This window comes from Mugil cephalus, chromosome 19, assembly GCF_022458985.1.
Source record: "Mugil cephalus isolate CIBA_MC_2020 chromosome 19, CIBA_Mcephalus_1.1, whole genome shotgun sequence".
In the NCBI taxonomy this organism is placed as follows: Eukaryota; Metazoa; Chordata; class Actinopteri; order Mugiliformes; family Mugilidae; genus Mugil; species Mugil cephalus.
The window spans coordinates 22,907,611-22,927,613 of NC_061788.1; the positions used below are offsets into that span (position 1 = coordinate 22,907,611).

The following is a 20,003-nucleotide window of genomic DNA, read 5'->3' on the forward strand; positions in this document are numbered from 1 at the left end:
CATCCATCCATCCATCCATCCATCCATCCATCTCTATATCTATCTATATATATATAGCTTTAATGCAATGAATATGATGATAAAACATCATTAAGTAAAAGTGATTTAGTATGGAGTAAGTTAATAAATGAAGACTACAATTAAGCCTCAAAGGACTATTTTTTTTTTTTTTTTTTACCATGTATTTTGTTGAATGTTGTAGCTGACCATTCAGTACATCCCATTCTTGTTTTTGCTTCTGTTTCACAGATATGCAGTGTATGAAAAGACGAAAAGAGAAATGCCTGTCGCCTGGCAGAAGTGACCTTGTTTAGATTGAAAACAATCAATGAATCATTTTATGAAGTCATTTCTGTTTTGTTTGATTCCATGATGTATTTTAGTGATTATCAGTAATTACAATACAAATCCAAATTGTTGTCATATTTTTAAATGGGTTGGACACATTGGCCAATGATGTTTTTGATTTTTGATTAGTTTTTATTCCAAACATGTTAAAAAGATAAAGAAAGAAAAAATATAAAATCATACAAAACAAGTAACACATTATAGTGTCCTAAAAAACTTGTCCCATTTTAAGTCAATAAACAAAGAATGCTTTTCAGTTCCCACCCCTTTCTCACTACTCCATCATTCCATAATCAATAACCAATAAACAAAATACAAGATCAGTCACAGACTTACTCTCAACATCATCATCACCTATATAATCTGCCTGTCCTCATTCTCATATATTTTTAGTAACATGTTTTATATAATTTTTTAAACAGTTTTATGTTGTTGCTATGTTTGAGCTCATTATCCAGACCATTCCACAATTGCACCCCACAGACTGTTATGCACATACTTTTCAGAGTTGTTCTAACATTTACTCTCTTAAAAATTAATTTTCCCTCTCAGGTTATACCCACCCTGCCTTTCCATAAACATATTTTGTACCTTACCCGGACGAAGGTTATGTCTTGCTTTATACACGATTTCTGCAGTCTTGTGTTTAACCAGATCGGTGAATTTCAGTGTGTGCTTTTACGAATAGTGGGTTTGTATGCTCAAGATATCCCGTATTACTGACGATTCTTTTTGCTCTTTTTTGTAATGTGCATAACGGCTGTAGGTTAGATTTGTAGGTATTACACCATATCTCCACACAGTAGCTCAGATATGGATAGATATTATACAGACTATGTAGTGATTTATAGTCCAGAATGTGTCTTGATTTCCCTAGAATTGCAGTAATCTTTGCTATTTTTGCTTTGACATGATTAATATGTGGTTTCCAGCTGGTTTTACGATCAACAATCACACCCGGAAATTTTATTTCATAAACTATGGTTATGTTATCAATTTTCAATTCAACTTGACAGTTCGACTTATATTTTCCAAATAACACGGACTTCGTGTTACTTAAATTCAATGACAATTTGTTTACATTAAACCACCTTTTTAATTTATTAATTTCGGTTGTGATTGTCTCCATAAGCTGCTGTACATTGTTCCCGGCGCAAAAGATGTTTGTATCATCGGCAAAGAAAATGCATTTCATTATACATGATACATTACTTAAGTCATTAATATACATTATAAACAGATGCGATGGGCAAATAATCAGATGTGTGATCTCCAATTTTACAAATTGCTGCCTGTTGCTTAAGTAGCTCCTCACCTAGTCCAAACCAACCCCTCTGATACCATATCTCTCTAATTTGTTGAATAGAATGTCGTGATTTATTGTGTCAAATGCTTTCTTTAGATCTATGAAAATTCCAATGACATGTTTTTTTTATTGTCTATGCCATTTGTGATTTTCTCAAGAAGTTCCATTAATGCCAGTGATGTTCATCTGTTTTTCCGGAATCCGTATTGACTGTCAGCTAAAAGTTGTGTTTTTCAATGACGTTGTCTAGTTTTGCAGTGAACAATTTTTCAAGGATCTTGGAGAACTGAGAGAGTAAAGAAACTGGCCTGTAATTTATGTAATGGTGTCTATCTCCACATTTATATAAAGGTATAACTTTAGCTATTTTCATGTTGTTTGAAAATTTACCAGATTGAAAAGACATATTATATATGTGAGTAAATGGTTCTGCAATTTCTTCAATAACTTTTTTTTATTAAAATTTTTTTATTAAAATCGATATCATTCCTGTCAGTGGAGGTTTTGCTTTCACTCCTTAAGTCTATGACCTCTTTTATGCCAACTGCACCAAGTTCGATATCCCATCGAACAGCCTCCTCCCCTCCAGGTGTGTCTGGATCCTGAATCTTTCCTGCCAGATCTAGTCCCACATTTACAAAGAATCTATTAAAGCCATTTACCACTTCTTCCATATTATTTATTGATCTGTTATTCTCAACATAATGATCAGGGTAGCTTGTGTTTTTGTTTTTAGCTCCATTCCTAATAATACTATTGAGTACATTCCATAGCCCCTTCATGTTATTTTTATTACTATCTAATAATTTATTGTAATATTCGTTCTTACTTCTTACTTTTATGAACGGATACAGCGTGTTCTTTTTTTTTGCAGGCATTTCTTTGGTGATCCATCATTTGCTTGTTTTTGTCTATCATTGTATTTCCTTAGAGGACAGGTTTTATCATATAGTGTTTTAAAGATATTTAGAAATCCACTGTATGCTTTGTCAATGTCTTCTTCCTCATATACTACTTTCTAGTTCTGTTTAAGTAATTCACTTTTAAGTGTCCTTATGTTTTCTTCAGTTCTTACCCGTTAGTGTTTCAGCTGATTCATATCCTTGGGTTTCCAGTAATTACAGTGATGAGACAATAAATACAGGCAAATGGTCACTGATGTCATTGTCAGTGGCACTGACGCCTTGTGACCACTAGGGTAAATCCTGACAATGACGCTGACGCCTTGGCTCGATTGACACGACGCCCCGTGCCTTGCTCGCAATGGCTGCCTCTCTTTCGAGAGATGCCGTCGCTCTTTCTGTGGTTGAAAATGTTTATCAAGCGCGTCTTTATTTATCGTGTTGTCTTTGAATTAGATTATATCAAATGAAAAGCAACCGGGAAGGGGAAGGCCCCGTTCCGTTTCGTTTGCACCTTTATATTCAATACCGAGTAACGATCAACACCACATTTAATGCGACCTGTCAATGAATGAATGAATGAATGAATGAATGAATGTCATATTGAACTGTCCTTATTATTATATCATAAATGTATGGGAAACTATTAAAATAATTAATATCTTAAGTATTAATTAAATAATTAAAGAGATTAAATTATGTGTATGTCGCACCGAATAAAAAACTAAATATTGTTTTTGAAATATAGTTGACTTTTGTGTTTTACTTCAATTCAGTCAAAACACATTTTCCTTAATGTACATTAAAGTTTGACTACATACAATACAGTTTCCCCATACAACTTCATTGTGAAGAGTAGCAAAGACATTCAGGTGCTTATTTGTTTGTACTATTTATTAGTATCAAACACAGTATATCTTGAAGGTGGTTAGCTGGTGTACTTCTCTATGCACTAAATGCAATAACATCTACCTAGTTGTGTGTTTAGTTGTCCTTATCCTAAATGAGTGGCTGATGTATAGCAGCCTCAGTGCTTCTTTGTTAACTTTTAGACTAGCATTGTGAAGACTTGTTTGAACTAGAAAGATGTTGGACATATATACATATGTCGTATATATATATATATATACATATACATATTGTTCTTATGTAATGCCTTCAATTTGTTCTGGATCAATTTTGTCCCAGAACAAAAATTTCCTTCTAGTAAATGTCTATACCAAATTTTACACTACAGATCTATTTAGCCATTGTTCTTCCTCCTCCTCCTCTTCTTCTTCTTATTAGCCTATTATTATTATTGTTGTTGTTGTTATTTTTATTATTTTAGTTTTGATCTACCAGTGTTGGTCAAAGCAAAGAAAATAGCGTTTCTAGGGAGTCTTGAAACTAGTCTTTTTTTAGCAGACAGTAGTGACAAAGTTCAAGGGGGAGTTTGACACTGTCCTCCCACAGAGGTCGAAGCCTGCTGGTCTTTGAAGGGGGAAGGGGAACTGCAAACTGGAGAAACAGTAAAACAGAGCACGCTATTTGGTACTTTGTAGATTGCTTTTTTACATTACAGGTGCTTGTGTCAATTTGGGGTGGCTCCTCCTCCCACCCTAAAACTCAGGTTCACAAACTCTTTTTCTGGACAAAAGCTTGTGATAATCAAAAAAAGACATCACCACTATATCCTACTAAGGTTTACCGAAGCTTACATCTTTGCTGCATATTGCATATGCAATTTTTATCTCTACCATCCTATAGTAACATATGTTCAATGAAATAAATCAAACAACGTATTGGATTTTTTTTTTTTTTTTTTACATTTGCAGCAACTTAGTTTTGAACAACAAACTGGATTTTAATTATGATTGAATTTTTAAACTGAAATCACCCACCTAAATGATGGTAATGGTTATATACAGTATAGACAAATATACTACCTTCAAGAATTAGATTTTGGTGGTTGTGTAAACATCTTTGCAGTGTCACCAGTAAGAGTATCATGGAGTCAACAGGAGTTCAAAACATACTGACTGACCAACAAATGAACAGTATGAATACACTACAAAAATATATTAGGAATGAAGTGATATCTACCGCAAAACTCTCATTTGTGGAATTAGGAATGAATCATGATGCATGAATATTTTTAAAATGTAGTCATTCATAAAGGTCAAACTTGAGCAAATTTTCATTTATATATTTACTAATACTGCATTTCTTCAAATACAGGCAAATGGAAAAATTACAAGGAAGCTGAAGCACACATTGTTGGCAGCTTGTTGGTGCAGGAACGTTGCCTTCAAGAGAACAGTCACTCTCCCAGAAGTGACAAGTTTAGATAGTGAGGACCAGCTTCAAGCCATGAGAGACCTAGACAATGAGGAGGACGAGGAGGAGGATGGCAGGAGGTCATACCAGCACAACAGATGCTTATGTTTTGGTTCCAATACAAAACAGATTTTGAAGTGTTTTGTCAACAATTCATTGACAAGGGCTACAAGGTGGATGCCTACTTCGAAGACCATGGTGGCTGAGGTGTTCTGTGTGCATACTGTGTAAATATCTTATATCCCATTCTCTTTTTGTCTGTGAAGGTTCTCAGTCATCCAGGTCATGGTAATCCAAAAAAGCGTTGAATAAGGTCAGCTGGACTTGTAAAATTTCTTGAAGACATTTTGCCACTCATCCGAGTAGCTTCTTCAGTTCTGATAAACTAGTGGGAAATATTATGGTAATTAGTGACCCCAGTTTCTGGTCAAGCAAGTTCCTGGCAAGTTACCATGACCTGGATGACTGAGAACCTTCACAGACATATTGCTACGCACTTTGGGACCAGCACCCTCGACTAGTGCGGGAATATGAGAGGACCTCGAGGAAACTTGCAGACTACAGGAACCACCTTCGGTTCAACTTGAGATGAAGACAACACAAGATTATTCCCACCAGTTTACACATAGGCTCCACCATAAAGGGCTACAAAGCGGAACAAATTCTCCAGAAAGCTCAAGCCCAGCTGCTCAACGAGAGAGTGAGACAGGTCCATTTCACCATCGACGCTCTCAAATCCGAGGCCGAACACTGCTTCTACAAACTAACTTCGCAGCTACCTGAGGACATTCTGGAGAAAGTCTCCAAATTTGTGGAAGAGGCTCAGATCACACAACACACAAAAGGTAAGGAACGACAGAAACGCAAATTCCAGGTTTTGCAAACTAGACACAACAGAAAACACAAGTCGGAAGAACTGACATGGAGGAAGAAGGATGACCACACCACGCAGCAGGGCATCCAGAAGAAGTGGGTCCAGAACCTATCACACAGAGAACTCACGCAACCAGAGAATGAGATCCTGGCCAAAGGACTAAACTTCGCCATAACACCAGAACAGATTCCAGTGGTAGACCTCATCACTGCTACAGAGTCTGCCATCAAGAACAACAAACTGACAAACACAGAAGCCGAACAACTCAGACTGGAAATAACATCAGCCCTCGCCAGTGCAAAAACACCACCATCGAACATCACCCCCCAGGAAAGGAAGGCGCTAGTATCACTGCAGAAAGACCGGGACATCACGATCCTGCCAGCAGACAAAGGGAGATGCACAGTGGTGTTAAACACAAACTACCTACAACAACTGGAAAAGGAGAAGGCCATCGACAGACTCCTTTATTACCGTCTGTACCCAGGGGAAGCCACACCGTGTATTTATGGACTCCCCAAAATACACAAGGAGGGAGCCCCACTCAGACCCATTGTCAGTAGCATCAACTCTGTCACATATAACATTGCCAAGCATTTGACATCCATCCTCTCTCCGTTAGTAGGCAACACCCCACACCACATCGAAAACTCCAGGGACTTTGTGAACAAAGTCAAGGGCATCACACTGGACCCAGAAGAAACCATTGTGTCCTTTGATGTCACCTCTCTGTTCACCTGCATCTCCACGAGAGAAGCCACGGATGTAGTAAGGAAAAGACTACAAAAGGATGACACCTTGGCCTCAAGAACCCCAGAACAAGTCTGTGTGTTACTCGACCTGTGCCTGACCACCACCCACTTTCAGTTCAATGGAGGCTTCTACAGGCAAAAACACGGCTGTGCGATGGGGTCCCCAGTGTCACCGATCGTGGCCAATCTCTACATGGAGGAAGTAGAGACCAGAGCTCTGGACACCTTTGCAGGTTCCACTCCCACCCACTGGTACAGATATGTGGACGACACCTGGGTTAAAATCAAGACAAAGGAGGTGGAATCTTTCACTAAACACATCAACACAGTGGACAGCAACATCAAGTTCACCAGGGAGGACATCAGCGGGGCCTGTCTGGCCTTTTTGGACTGCTTGGTGCGTGTTGAAGAAGATCGAAGCCTCAACATAGAAGTATATAGGAAACCCACACACACAGATCAACACCTGTTATTTGACTCACACCACCCCCTGGAACACAAACTGGGAGTCATCAGAACCCTCCAGCACCGAGCACAGACTGTCCCCACTAGACAGGATGGCAAGGACAAGGAGGGAACACACATTAAACAAACCCTCAAGACATGTGGATATCCCAACTGGGCCTTTGTCAAAGGCTCAAAAAGATATCCCAGGAAGGACAGGGAAGAGGAACAAAACAGAAGGAAGAACATCACCATCCCCTACATAGCTGGGGTATCAGAGAAACTAAGGAGAATTTTTGGTAAACACCGCATCCCAGTTTATTTCAAACCTGGAAACACACTAAGACAGAAACTGGTCCACCCCAAAGACAAAACACCTAGACAGAAACAGAGCAATGTAGTGTATGCGGTTCAGTGTAGCGAGGAATGTACAGACCTGTACATTGGGGAAACCAAACAACCCATACACAAGCGCATGGCCCAACACAGGAGAGCCAGCTCATCAGGAAACGACTCAGCAGTCCACCTCCACCTGAAGGACAAAGGACACTCCTTTGAGGATAACAACGTCAAAGTCCTGGCCAGAGAGGACAGATGGTTTGAGAGAGGAGTTAAGGAAGCCATCTATGTCAAAGTGGAGAAACCTTCTCTAAACAGAGGAGGTGGACTGAGATTTAATTTACCAACTATTTATAATTCGGTTTTGACATCTGTCCCCAAGAAGTTTCAACAACATTCACACATTGAGCCTCCAGGTTCCCATGGACAATAGCCTCATTAGAGCTCTATTCATAGGATAAGTTAGCCTAGGCACACAGTTCCCCCCATTCAAGGACAGGTAAGTATCAGCCATTATGGTAATTAGTGACCCCAGTTTCTGGTCAAGCAAGTTCCTGGTGGGTGTTACCCACAGAGTTTTTTTCCTATTTAAACCTCAATTTCCCACTAGTTTATCAGAACTGAAGAAGCTACTCGGATGAGTGGCGAAACGTCTTCAAGAAATTTTACAAGTCCAGCTGACCTTATTCAATGCTTTTTTGCATTCTCTTTTTGTAACCCTTTATCCAAAATATGGTGGCGGGTCCTGGAGCCTATCCGAGCTAATTTGTAAATATGAAAATAAAATAAAATAAATGTATACATTAACGGTGGATCATAATTGTCTAGTATCCATGATGTGGTTTGAACAACACAACAAAACAGAGGCAAGGTGCGCAACCTGAGTGCCACGGAGGCGTACCGATGCGCCGTGTTTGTCGCATATAAATAGATCTATATAAGAATAAATCAATGTAAGCTTGACCAAATGCGAAGAGAGTGACAGTCTGTCAACAGAGTGGCTCAGGCGTCACAAACAGTCACTTTTCCACGAATACGTCAGGAATCTGACATTTATTTATTATTTAGGATTTCATTAATGAAATAGGAGTTGGTTGTCATTACTGCTAATGTTTGTCGTAAGTATAATAATAATAATAATAATAACGAAATACAAAAATAATAACAACGAAATACAATAATAGGTGCAGAATAACATATTACAGTTTGATATGACAAAAATAATAAATAAATACATTAGTGGTGTTCATTGTTACTCTGTATTGAATATAAACGTGCAAACAAAACAAAATAGAACGGCGTCTTTCCCTACTCGGTTGCTTTTTCATTTAATCGAATCTAATTCAAAGACAACACGATGAATAAAGACGCGCTTGATAAACTTTGTCAACCGCAGAAAGAGCGATGGCATCTCTCCAAAGAGAGGCAGCCATTGCCAGCAAGGCACGGGGCGTCAGTGTCAGTCAAGCCAAGGCGTCAGCGTCAGGATTTACCCTAGTGGTCACAAGGCGTCAGTGCCACTGACGAGATCCTGACATGTGATCACAGTGTGTCAGTAGGTGCCAGCGAGCCTTAGGGAGGTTGCCAGTGTGCGTCGCATGCAGGAGTCACAGTGTGTAAGTGGGTGCCAGCGAGCGTCAGGGAGGAGTCACAAGGTGTCAGTGAATGCCAGTGAGCGTCACATGCAGGAGTCACAAGGTGTCAGTGCCACTGGAAGGATCCAGGTCTTATTGGAGATATTTGAGCAGAGTTGATGCATGATGGTAACAAAACCTTAACAAATCTGAATAATTGATATAAGAAATTTGGTTCCGTTTGCATTTTTATTTTCGTTCATACTTCTCACTTTCATTAAACTCATTCATCTCGGTATTCTCATCATCTTCCATTACTATATACTATATATTATTCATAATATTGTTCTCATATTCTTCACTATTCACTGTACCACACTATTTACTGGACCTTAACCCAGTTGAGCATGCATTTCACCACCTGAAGAGGAGACTGAAGGAAGAATCCCCTGAAACAAACAAGAACTGAAAGAAGCTGCGGTAAAAGCCTGGAATAGAATCACAGATGAAGAATGCAAACAGTTTGGTGATGTCGATGGGTCGCAGGCTTGAGGCAGACATTGCAAGCAAGGGTTATGCCACCAAATATTAAATGTTATTTACTTTAAGATTATTTGTTCCATTACTTTTGCTCACCTAAAAATGCTGTAGTGTAATACAAATGGTGATATATCCTGAGTTGTTTAACACATCTAGATGTAAATACCAGGAAATAAAAGCTGACATTCTGAACTCTTGTCTCATACTCATCTTTTGATCTTAAATCCAAGTGTCTTCAGTGAACAACAAAAACAAGGGAATTTGCCTTGCTGTTCCAATACTTTTGGAGGAGACTGTATCACAATCTCTCAGTATGAAAAGTATGAAAGTTTACAGTTCATGCTCACATACTGTATGTATGTCTGTTAGAGTTTATTATCACTTTAAGCAACACAGTTTAAGCAACAGTTTTCATCTCTTGAAGGTCAGGGATAGCGCTCATAAGCATGAATGCATTCAGTTTGGACAAACAATGATTCACATTGCTTAGTCTCACCATACCACTATTCTGGCCACAATCGTCTAGTGACTCAGACTTACATGTGTGCTGCTAATGCCTTCCAGCAGCAGTCTGGTCACCTCAGCTTGTCGCTCAAACTCTGTCTGAGCAACACGAAGCTCATGTTCTGCCTGTAGGTGGAAATGAAAAACACATACTGTTTGTCATGCATTATATCATTCAGTTAGAAACAAAGAGTCTCAGATTTTTTTCTAATGAAGGTACTCACTTTGTCCACTTCCTCACTCAGAAGCTGAGAAAAGCAACATGAGACAAGAAAAAAGCAATTATGAGCCATTCTCAAGCATCAACCTGTTTTAACATTATAAACATATATATGCTGCAATCAGTTTCATTTCATTTTACAAATTTTGAATTTCAAATTACACCACGGTTGTAACAACTTGAGTGAAAAGCTGAAAATCTTACATCACCTACTTTGAGATAGCTTAGCCCCCACCTTTAAAATGGGAGAGTAAGAAGAGGCAGCATCTTTAATGCCACCATCTGCATCACTTTGACTGATGTCCAAGTGCACAGTCTGAAATATTTCTTCTTCCCTTTTACATGTCAGAACTTGTTTTGTCAAATGTTTCAAAATTCACACACAGTTCAGAATTCTTTCAAAGTTTACATGTCTTTCCAGTCTCCAATGTACATTGTATCTAGACTCACCTCTCCTCTATATACTTAATGACGCTCTTTGATCAACAGCTTCACTTTAGATGCGTACTTAAATGACCAACATGTCGAATTTAGTGGTATCTAGTGGAAACACTGGTCTTCAAAGCCAAGATTAAGTTGAAAAAAAAAAAAAGTGTTACGTATTAGTATAAGTCATCTCAGGAAATCTGAGGTTTGAATATAAAGTAGTAGAAGTATTATGTAGACATGTGTATCATATAAAGAAATTAATAGAAAGCTTGAAGTCTGCTACACTTTCAACCAAACCCTTCGTCACTGCAGCAGGATGAGAAGTTAAACTTCTCCGAAGTTGTGAAGTTAAATGTTGGAAAGTTAACTGTGATATACTAAGTGTGTGCTCATCATTGATCCTCATTTAGCTCAAGATGCCTTTGCCTTTGTGGAACTTATCAGGTAGGAAAGGGGATGGAACTCTGCATCACACAAAGCACTGAACACTACAAACTAACAAGGTTCTAGTGCTATTATTTGTACAACCTTCCTCTCGTCTGATGCACTGGGACTGGTCACCACGACCCCACTCTCCCAGTCACTCTGCAACTGGGTTCAGTTATAGATAAATACGTGAAATAAGTGAAAGTCAGTGCTGATTGGCAAAACCATTGAAGTGATCATCTAAATACATATCATTCCCGACATACACACAACAATTTACAACTACAATTTACCAGAATTGAAAATGTCCACCATAGCTTTCAACAAATCCATGTTGAGATCCATTTTGTCAGATGCCCCATTTAAGTCAGTCCTTTTATCATTGCCTGTTTTAAACCACTAACAGATTTATTCTGCAGTATACTGTACTAACTGGTTTCAAGACAGTCAAGATTGCAGCAGTTAGGTTCCATGAAGTTCAAGAGGTATTTGCTCAGTGATATCACCAGTTTTAGATGGGAAAACTAATTTCAAAATAAATTAAATATCAGCATGCAGATCCAAATACCAGATACATTAACAACAACTGAATTTTTCAAATTAGTAATACAGCTAAGATGGCATGGTTTATGTCATCTGGAGTTAGAGAATGGTATGTAGCACACGATCCTTGTTCTGTTCTGTTTCATACTGTCCTGCTGAATACACCTGGCAGAACTGGTAGCATAGTAAATGCCAGTGTTCTGAAACTGACATATACTGTTATATCTCAAAATGGTTAACAAGCTTTATTGATAGTTATAATAGTCTGACTTAAGGTTAGGCTTAAATGTTTTTCACTCGATGTGAACAGGAATGGCGTAACCTACTAATTTACACCATGACGTTAATGTACATGCATGTCACATTCTGATTTGTCCATTTTTTCAATCAAACAAATCAAATGTGCTGTTACACGATCGTTAATGGAAGCGCATAGGTGAATTAGCCCTACGTCATGTTCGGGAAATTGCACAGATCAGAGAATACATGTACGAATGTGTTTATATACAGCTTGTATAGCTATATCCCACCCTTTTTTTTTAATCAATTGTGGCAGCGCACTGGCAAGACCGTGAGATCCGCAAGCTGCATCTGAGGAGACGAGGAGATTCGACGGCAGATATCGGGCACTGTGCAGGACACAGTGATTTATTCAAATATCAGCAGCCTTTTGAAAATATACACCATGGTGTCCATTGTTTATCTCGCTGTGTAACATAATGATGGCTTTGTCGACGCAATGACATATGAGAGGAAAAAGCAGGCACGCAGCTCTCACAACAGGAGGTCCACCCGGGACTTCTGGCGATGTGAAAGCACACACAAATCCTGCGTCGAACCGGGATTTTCGATGTGAAAGGGGTATTATACTGTATGTGTCAGTATGGTTCCATTTTCACTTACCGCTGATGCACTGGCTGAAAGAACATAATTTCTGGGCCTTGTCTCCTGGAAATCAGGTGCAGCCTAGATACAGGGTACAGGGAGAAGAAGTTGTGTTACGTAAATTTCAAACTTGCCAAAAGGTAATAGCAACATGAAGAAAACTAAGAACAAACAATTCAAAAGCAGATTGTTAAGATGACATTAATTATTAATTAAATCATCACTGTTATTAATCCATTGATTCATTCATTGTCCAGCTCTGTTGGATGATTCAGATTAAATTTAATGCTATATTGTCATGGCATCTAACATCTGTGACCACAAGGACAGTGAGGAGATGGTTGGACAAGGCTAATGAGGCACTGCAGGGATGTTTTGAGGTCACAGCCTGGCAAGCACTTTGTGAGCCGAACGGAGAGGACATAGACGGGCAGACGGTTCTTCTACTGGCTCTGTTTACCTTCTTCTTCAACTGGCTTTCTTCGATGTTTTTGTTCTGAGGTCACACACCAACACAGCAGTTGTGGAGCATGCGCACATACATTATCTTAATCAGATAAAGAGAATTCTGATTTTAGTCGGAGCAACGTGTTTACATGCACTTAAGTTCTCCAGTTAGAGTCCGATTAAGACAATAATTCATTTTTTTCACGTGCATGTAAACGCAGTGACTATTACCCAAACAACAAGCCGTGGGTGACAAAGGACATGAAAGCCATCCAGAAGAAGAGGGCTTTTAGGGCTGGCAACAAGGAGGAGGTGAGATCCTCAGACACTTGAAATGAAGATCAGAGGGGTTAAGGAGGAATACAGGAAGAAGCTGGAGTGGGATGAAGAAGATCAATGGTCTCAGCAACTCCAGTCCGTGGTCAAACCACATTTGGACCTCCTCCAGTTCACCTATCAACCCCAATAAGACGGCGAGCACTGAGAGAGTCATGTTTTTTGACTTCTCCAGTGCTTCCAACACCATCCGTCCAGCTCTTCTGGGTGAGAAGATTATGGCGATGCAGGTGGATCCCGACCTTTTGTCGTTTACTCCTGTTGACTACCTGACTGATAGACCACAGTATGTGTGCCTGTAGCGCTGTGTCAGACAGGGTGGTCAGCAACACTGGGGCCCCACAGGGGACTGTCCTCTCTCCTTTTCTCTTCACCCTCTACACCACAGACTTCAACCACTGCACAGAGACCTGTCATCTCCAGAAGTTTTCAGACAACTCAGCAGTGGTTGGATGTATCAGAAAGGGTGATGAGGTGGAGTAAAGAGCTGTTGTGGACAACTTTGTCACATGGTGTGAGCAGAACCATCTACAGCTCAATGTGACAAAGACTAAGGAAATGGTGGTGGACCTGAGGAGGACCAATGTGCCGATGACCCCTGTCTCCCCCCTATATGGGGGTTCACATTGACAATAAACTGGACTGGAGGAAGAACACCGATGCCCTGTACAGGAAGGGCCAGAGTCCCCTCTATCTTCTGAGTCGGCTGAGGTCTTTTAACATCTGCAGGACTATGCTCAGAATGTTCTACGAGTTTGCAGTAGCCAATGCTATCTTCTATGCTGTTGCGTGCTGGGGCAACCAGCTGAGGGTAGTGGACAGCAACAGACTGAACAGACTGATACGCAATAACTCATGATAACTCATGTTCACTTTACTTTCATATACTTGTACATATTTCCTTATATATTATTGGACTCTGGACTCACTGTGTGCAATAATTTCTGTGCAATACCCCATATTCAATGTTATTATAGAGCAACAACTCAGAACACAGGTTCACTTATGCTTGTACATATTGTAATATATATTTCTTATATGTTTTACATTGATGCATGTAGTCTTACTACAGCTGTCTACTCACTCTTACTTATTCTTATTGCCTACATTCCTCTTTGTTCTTAACACTGGTATACTTTGAGTAGGAGCTGCTACTAGTAATTTCCCCCTGGGATCAATAAAGTTATTCTGATTCTGAGAAGCTGGCTGAGCAGGCAATGGATTCATCATACTTTCAGTACACTGTAAAACAAGAACTACCACAAGTGAGCAGCTTCAATAATCAAACTAGGTTTAATAAGGGGGAAAATATTCAATATAGAAAAAAAAAATGGGTCAAAGTGCAACGTCTTTACATGTTACAGTAAAATGACTTTGTTTACACTGATCAATCAGAACATCAAAATAATAACAAATAACATTGACAAACTTGTGACAATTCAATGTTCTGCTGGGAAACTTTTGGAGCGGTCACTCATGTGGATGTTACTGCAGCAACCACCCCCACACTTCCACCCCATAGCAATGACGCTCCTTGATGGCAGCAGCCATTCCCAGCAGGATGCAGCCTGACACAGGCACACACACACAAATGGTCAGGACCCAAAGCCCCCCACTAACAACATTCTGTAGTCAGACACCACAGGATACCTTCAGAACACTCGTGTCCATTTTCTGATGAGTTACAACAGTTTTAGACAAGGGAGCACAAGGGAGAACTACACAATATTACCTGGCTATAATGACTAATTCAAGCAGCTGAAAAGACTTGAACATAGTCTATGATGCCAATACTTATAATTTACAGAAGAGAAAAAACATAACAGTGAAAAAACAGGTGTAATAATAATTTAAATTTCATATTACTGCTGCTTTGGCTTCCGCCTGCTTGGCTTTTTTCAGGCGTGCCTTGCAGATGTCAAGATCCAGCCGTCGATTCTCCAGAAGCCGCCGCTCTTTCTGTACAAGATAAATGGGATCCAATCATAAATGATCTGCCGCAAGGAATAAAGCTATTTTTCTATCCATTTAACAGCAGAGTGAGACAGCTTTGTGTAACAAGACACTTCATATATGCACACAGTTTTATAACAGAGGTGTCAGTAATGATCCATGGCACGATATTTCTGTTCACTTAGGTCAGGGGTTCTCAACCTTTTGCAAGCTGGGCCCCCCCAAAGGTGGTTCAATGCAGTTGGGCCCCCCAGGAGCAAAACATGAGTTTCGTGGCTTTGCAAGGATGTAAACATTGGTATTAAGTGTAATAACCCTGTTAGCGCTGTTTCCGGTCGACTGGCTCAGTCGTTTACTCCTGGTCTTCTTCCACCGGGACACGGACCGCTTCACGGTTCCAAAACGGTGAGATAGTCACGGCCTGTCTCGACCTGCGCTCTGGACTCGGTACCAATTCCAGAGATGCTCCTCCTGTCAGCTTCTATCAGGACACCTGAAGCTAAAGTGAGCTAAAACTTTTTTTTGTTTGTGGATGGACGCAAATGGATGAAACATGCTGACCGCGCTGTAAACGGGAATAATATTGATGGAAAATTAAACTGTTGGAGCTGGATGACTGATGATGCTGACTGTTTTGGACACCAGAGTGAAGGCAACAAATAATCTTGAAGGTTTGCGGGCGGGCGGCTAAAAAAAACACTGCAAGATCGGGATGTAGCCTAGCTACAGGATGTCAACAAATGATGTCGAAGGGAGGCTCAAAGAAGGTATTTACAGCACTAAGACAAAGTAAGGCAAGTCTGACATTTGGAGAAATTTCTCAACTGTCTGTGACAAAGATGGAAATGAACTGGACTTTGTGAGTTGTAACGAATGTCCAAAAATACAATGCACCTCTGGATTGAGGCGACACACCTGCTTTGTTCTCCAGGAAAACAAACAACCCCATTATTCTCTTTATTAATAGCCTATAAAGTTTCCTGTCCTGCATGTTTTGTCAAATCAATACATTTCTATTATTGTGCGGGCATAAATACTCAAAGTTTTGTGGATGCAGGCGGGAGTGAACATACACAATGCAGGAGCGGGCGGCAATGGTCAGAAATTCAGAGGAGTGAGATGAAGAAAATGGTCCTGCGCAGGGCTCTAGTGTTGTCTGTGTGGATGAGAGACAGGTACATATAAAGTTAATACCGATGTTTACATCAGATTGCTGCTCTATAGCCATTAACCCCCCCCCCCAAGTTGAGAACCACTGACTTAGGTAATCTTAATGATAACTGCATTATTGTAAAGCACCAAAGATTTATAGTTGGAAAAGTAAATACATCAGACTGTCAAACGTACTGATATAGTTCTCCAGTCTCCATCCAGGAAGTTGCGTAATGGGGTAAGGAAAGTGACAGCTGAAGTTTGGAGGAACTCACGTTCAGCATCTCCAAGTCTCTTCTGGTACTCTCCCACTGTAATTAGTGTACTGCCTACAGTTGGTACAATATAGAAATAGGCACGTAGACAAAATGTGTTATACATTTAGCATGGTATAAGAAGAAACAAGACAAACTGAAATAAAATTATATATAATTGAAAAGAATGGTATGTAGTTACAAGGATTAGCACTGACATACTGGCATGACATGACAAAGAGAATGAAATACACAGTGTACACTTTATTAGGTACACCTTGCTAAAAGGTTGGATCCCTCTTTGCCTTCAAAACTGCCTTAATTCTTCGTGGCATACTTCTGTTGAGTTTTAAGGGGTTAAGTAAGGCCTTCAGCCTGTGTAAACACTGGAAAAAATCAGGAAGAATGTTACTTCCGCTATCTCACCATTTAAGGAGTCACAGACTAGGATACATCACACCCTAATATTTCATATGCTGCAAACTAGATAAAGCTTATTGGCTACACATAGAAACTGACTGACATATGAGAGGAAGAGCTCCTCCCTTCTGTATGGGGAGAGTCTAGGTAGAACAAGGTTACTGTGCCTGCTTGGATGACGACTTTTTGTTTTTTTTCTACTCCTAAGGTGGATTGACTGAAGTCTCAGCACTGAAATCCATTCTTATTCTCTGTGTACAAAATAAATAACGTAAATGTGAGAAATTGTCGCGTGATTTGTGCGTAGATGGACCATCCTTTCCAAAAGGTATAAAGATCCTGGGCTGAAGGAGAGGAAAACAACCTCCTTCGACACTTCCAACAGGGTGTTGGAAACATTTCTCAGAGATTTTGGTCCATATTGACTTGATACCATCACACAGTTGCTGCAGATTTGTCGGCTGCACATCTATGATGCGAATCTCCCATTCCACCACATCCCAAAGCTGCTCTATTGGATTGAGATCTGGTGACTGTGGCGGTACAGTGAACTCACTGCCGTGTTCCAGAAACCAGTTTGAGATGATACGAGCTTTGTGACATGGTGCATTATCCTGCTGGAAGTAGCCGTCAGAAGATGGGTACACTGTGGTCCTAAAGGGATGGACATGGTCAGCAACAATATTCAGGTAGGCTGTGGCATTTAAACCATGCTCAATTTGTACTAAGGGGCGCAAAGTGTGCCAAGAAAATATCCCCCACACCATTACACCATCACCACCAGTCGAACCGTTGATACAAGGCAGGATGGATCCATGCTTTCATGTTGTTTACTAAATTCTGACCCTGCCATCCGAATGTCGCAGCTGAAAATGAAATTTGTCAGACCAGGCAACATTTTTCCAATCTTCTATTGTCCAATTTTGATGAGCCCGTGTGAACTGTAGTCTCAGTTTCCTGTTCTTAGCTGACAGGAATGGCACCCGGTGTGGTCTTCTGCTGTTGTAGCCCATCTTCAAGGTTCGAGATGGTATTCTGCATTCCTTCGTTGTAATGAGTGGTTATTTGAGTTACTGTTGCCTTTCTATCATTTCCAACCAGGCAGCCAATTCTCCTGTCACTTACTGGATATTTTCTCTTTTTCTGACAATTCCCTATAAACCCTAGAGATGGTTGTGCGTGAAAGTGACGTCAAAGCCCCGCCCCACATTTGAGCGGTCTTTCAAATAGTGTATAGTGTATAGCGCTAGCAAATAGTGAATTTTCCTGCTAGCTAGCTAAATAGGTAACTAACTTTGTTGGCACAATGTATGTCCAGCACTTGGTGACAGCCTAAGCAACACACGCCTGGCGCCTTAACTAACATCAATGATATTAAGTTTAAAGAAACAAACACAGACCGCTGGTTAACACATAAATCTACATCAGCTGAGGCAGAACCTGCTCAGTGGAGCCCGAAAAACTAATGAAAACAGCACCATGTGATGTCAACATTAATGACTTTGATCCTCAGACAGGTAACTGATGTTAGTATAGTAACAAGTTTCAGGCTAACCGTCTCAGAATATATGAATGGCTCTGATTAAACAGGGGATATAAGTGGCTCAGTGTGTAAAATGCTGTGGTGCTGCACGTCTTATCAGCAATTTTAAGTCACTCAGATGTTTCTCATTCAGCAGTCCTGAAGAGAAAGACTGAGGCATCCACTGAATTTGAAGTCCCTTCATATTTTCACTTGTTGATACGGATACAATAGACTGGAGTTAATTAGGGGTTACGGGGCAACGCCCGAGCCCCTATTGTTATCCGGCGCGTTTCTTCTTCTTCTTATTATTATTTTTTCCTCTTCCTCCCCATTTTCGTCCCTTAATGAGTTATATATCAAAACATGCAGCTCAATCGGGATCGCTGTGCCAATCCCTTTTTTATGAAATACGAATTTTCGCGACTTACGTCTATTTACGTCTATTTGTGAACACAATAAAACAATCACGGTCTAGTTTGAAATAATTTCTGTCATAAAAGTTTTCGCACCACTGCTATGACGTGTATTTTGGGAAGGAAAAAAATGTACAAGCACTCGGTTTCACTCAAGTCTTCACATTGACCTGATTTAAATGCAACACCGAGCTGACACGGTATGCTGGAGTACGAAACCTCAAATGTCCGCGGACAGTGCGCGCAGGTCAGCTCGCTCACAGTATGGTTAAGGTACGCCCAACCATAGATATCTATGACGCCCGACTCTAAGAACCAACGAGCCATAACTGTGATGGAAGAATGCATTGGTCTGTACAAAGCCGGCTGTGAATCAGGTGTTCAGGGACCATCTGCAAATTGCAACATTAAAGCAAAATCTAATTTATTCAGAAGGTACATTTTATGCATGGTAGAGTCAGAAACATAATGTTGCATATCTACTGATTTCTGTTGTCAATACTATCAATTTGGAGACCCGTTTTCACTTATTCTTGTCAAATTTATTATGAACTACTTTCAATAAATTCTCCTTTGTGAACTGTAGTGTAACAATAATGTCACATCACGAAAACCAGCAGGTTATGTTATTAGTTATGTACTTATTAAATAGAAAGAATAATTTTCTGATGTTTGATGAATATGTCACCATAGCACAATGTAAAGTGAGTCACTGCTTCTAGTGATTATATTTCTGTTTTCCTTTTAGACTTGAACAGGAAGTCACAACAGTCTTTAAGGGCATGAGGAGGAGCCTTTGTGTGTACAATAGCAACTACTTTGGACTACAAAAACAAGACACCTGGCCATACAGATAATATTACAAAATACTGTACACATAATTTGTAATATGTAACATGTACATTTAAAAAAAATTAAATATCAATGTGCATCATTTTCGCTGAAAAGCATATTGATAACCGTCTTTTTTTTTGTTACAGGACATAGGACCTTCAACGTCTGACACAAGGTAAGTTCAAATTAGCAATGACAAGATTTAACTTATCACATAATTTCTTTATGTGTGGCAGTTTGGTTTAATTTTGATATGTTTAATTT

At 39.9% G+C, this 20,003-nt stretch overlaps 1 protein-coding gene across 2 annotated transcripts in view; it reads right to left on the reverse strand.

Annotated features, from left to right (window-relative positions):
- Window positions 1–20,003, reverse strand: part of sh3glb2b (SH3-domain GRB2-like endophilin B2b) — a 48,827-nt gene that overhangs the window by 14,574 nt on the left and 14,250 nt on the right. For both annotated transcript variants that reach the window (XM_047569281.1, XM_047569280.1), the window contains 5 exons: window positions 16,489–16,622; window positions 15,055–15,147; window positions 12,424–12,486; window positions 10,127–10,150; window positions 9,939–10,028 (listed from right to left, as the gene is read on the reverse strand). In XM_047569281.1, the coding sequence (XP_047425237.1) occupies window positions 9,939–10,028; window positions 10,127–10,150; window positions 12,424–12,486; window positions 15,055–15,147; window positions 16,489–16,622 (404 nt within the window). The remainder of the gene's footprint in view (window positions 1–9,938; window positions 10,029–10,126; window positions 10,151–12,423; window positions 12,487–15,054; window positions 15,148–16,488; window positions 16,623–20,003) is intronic.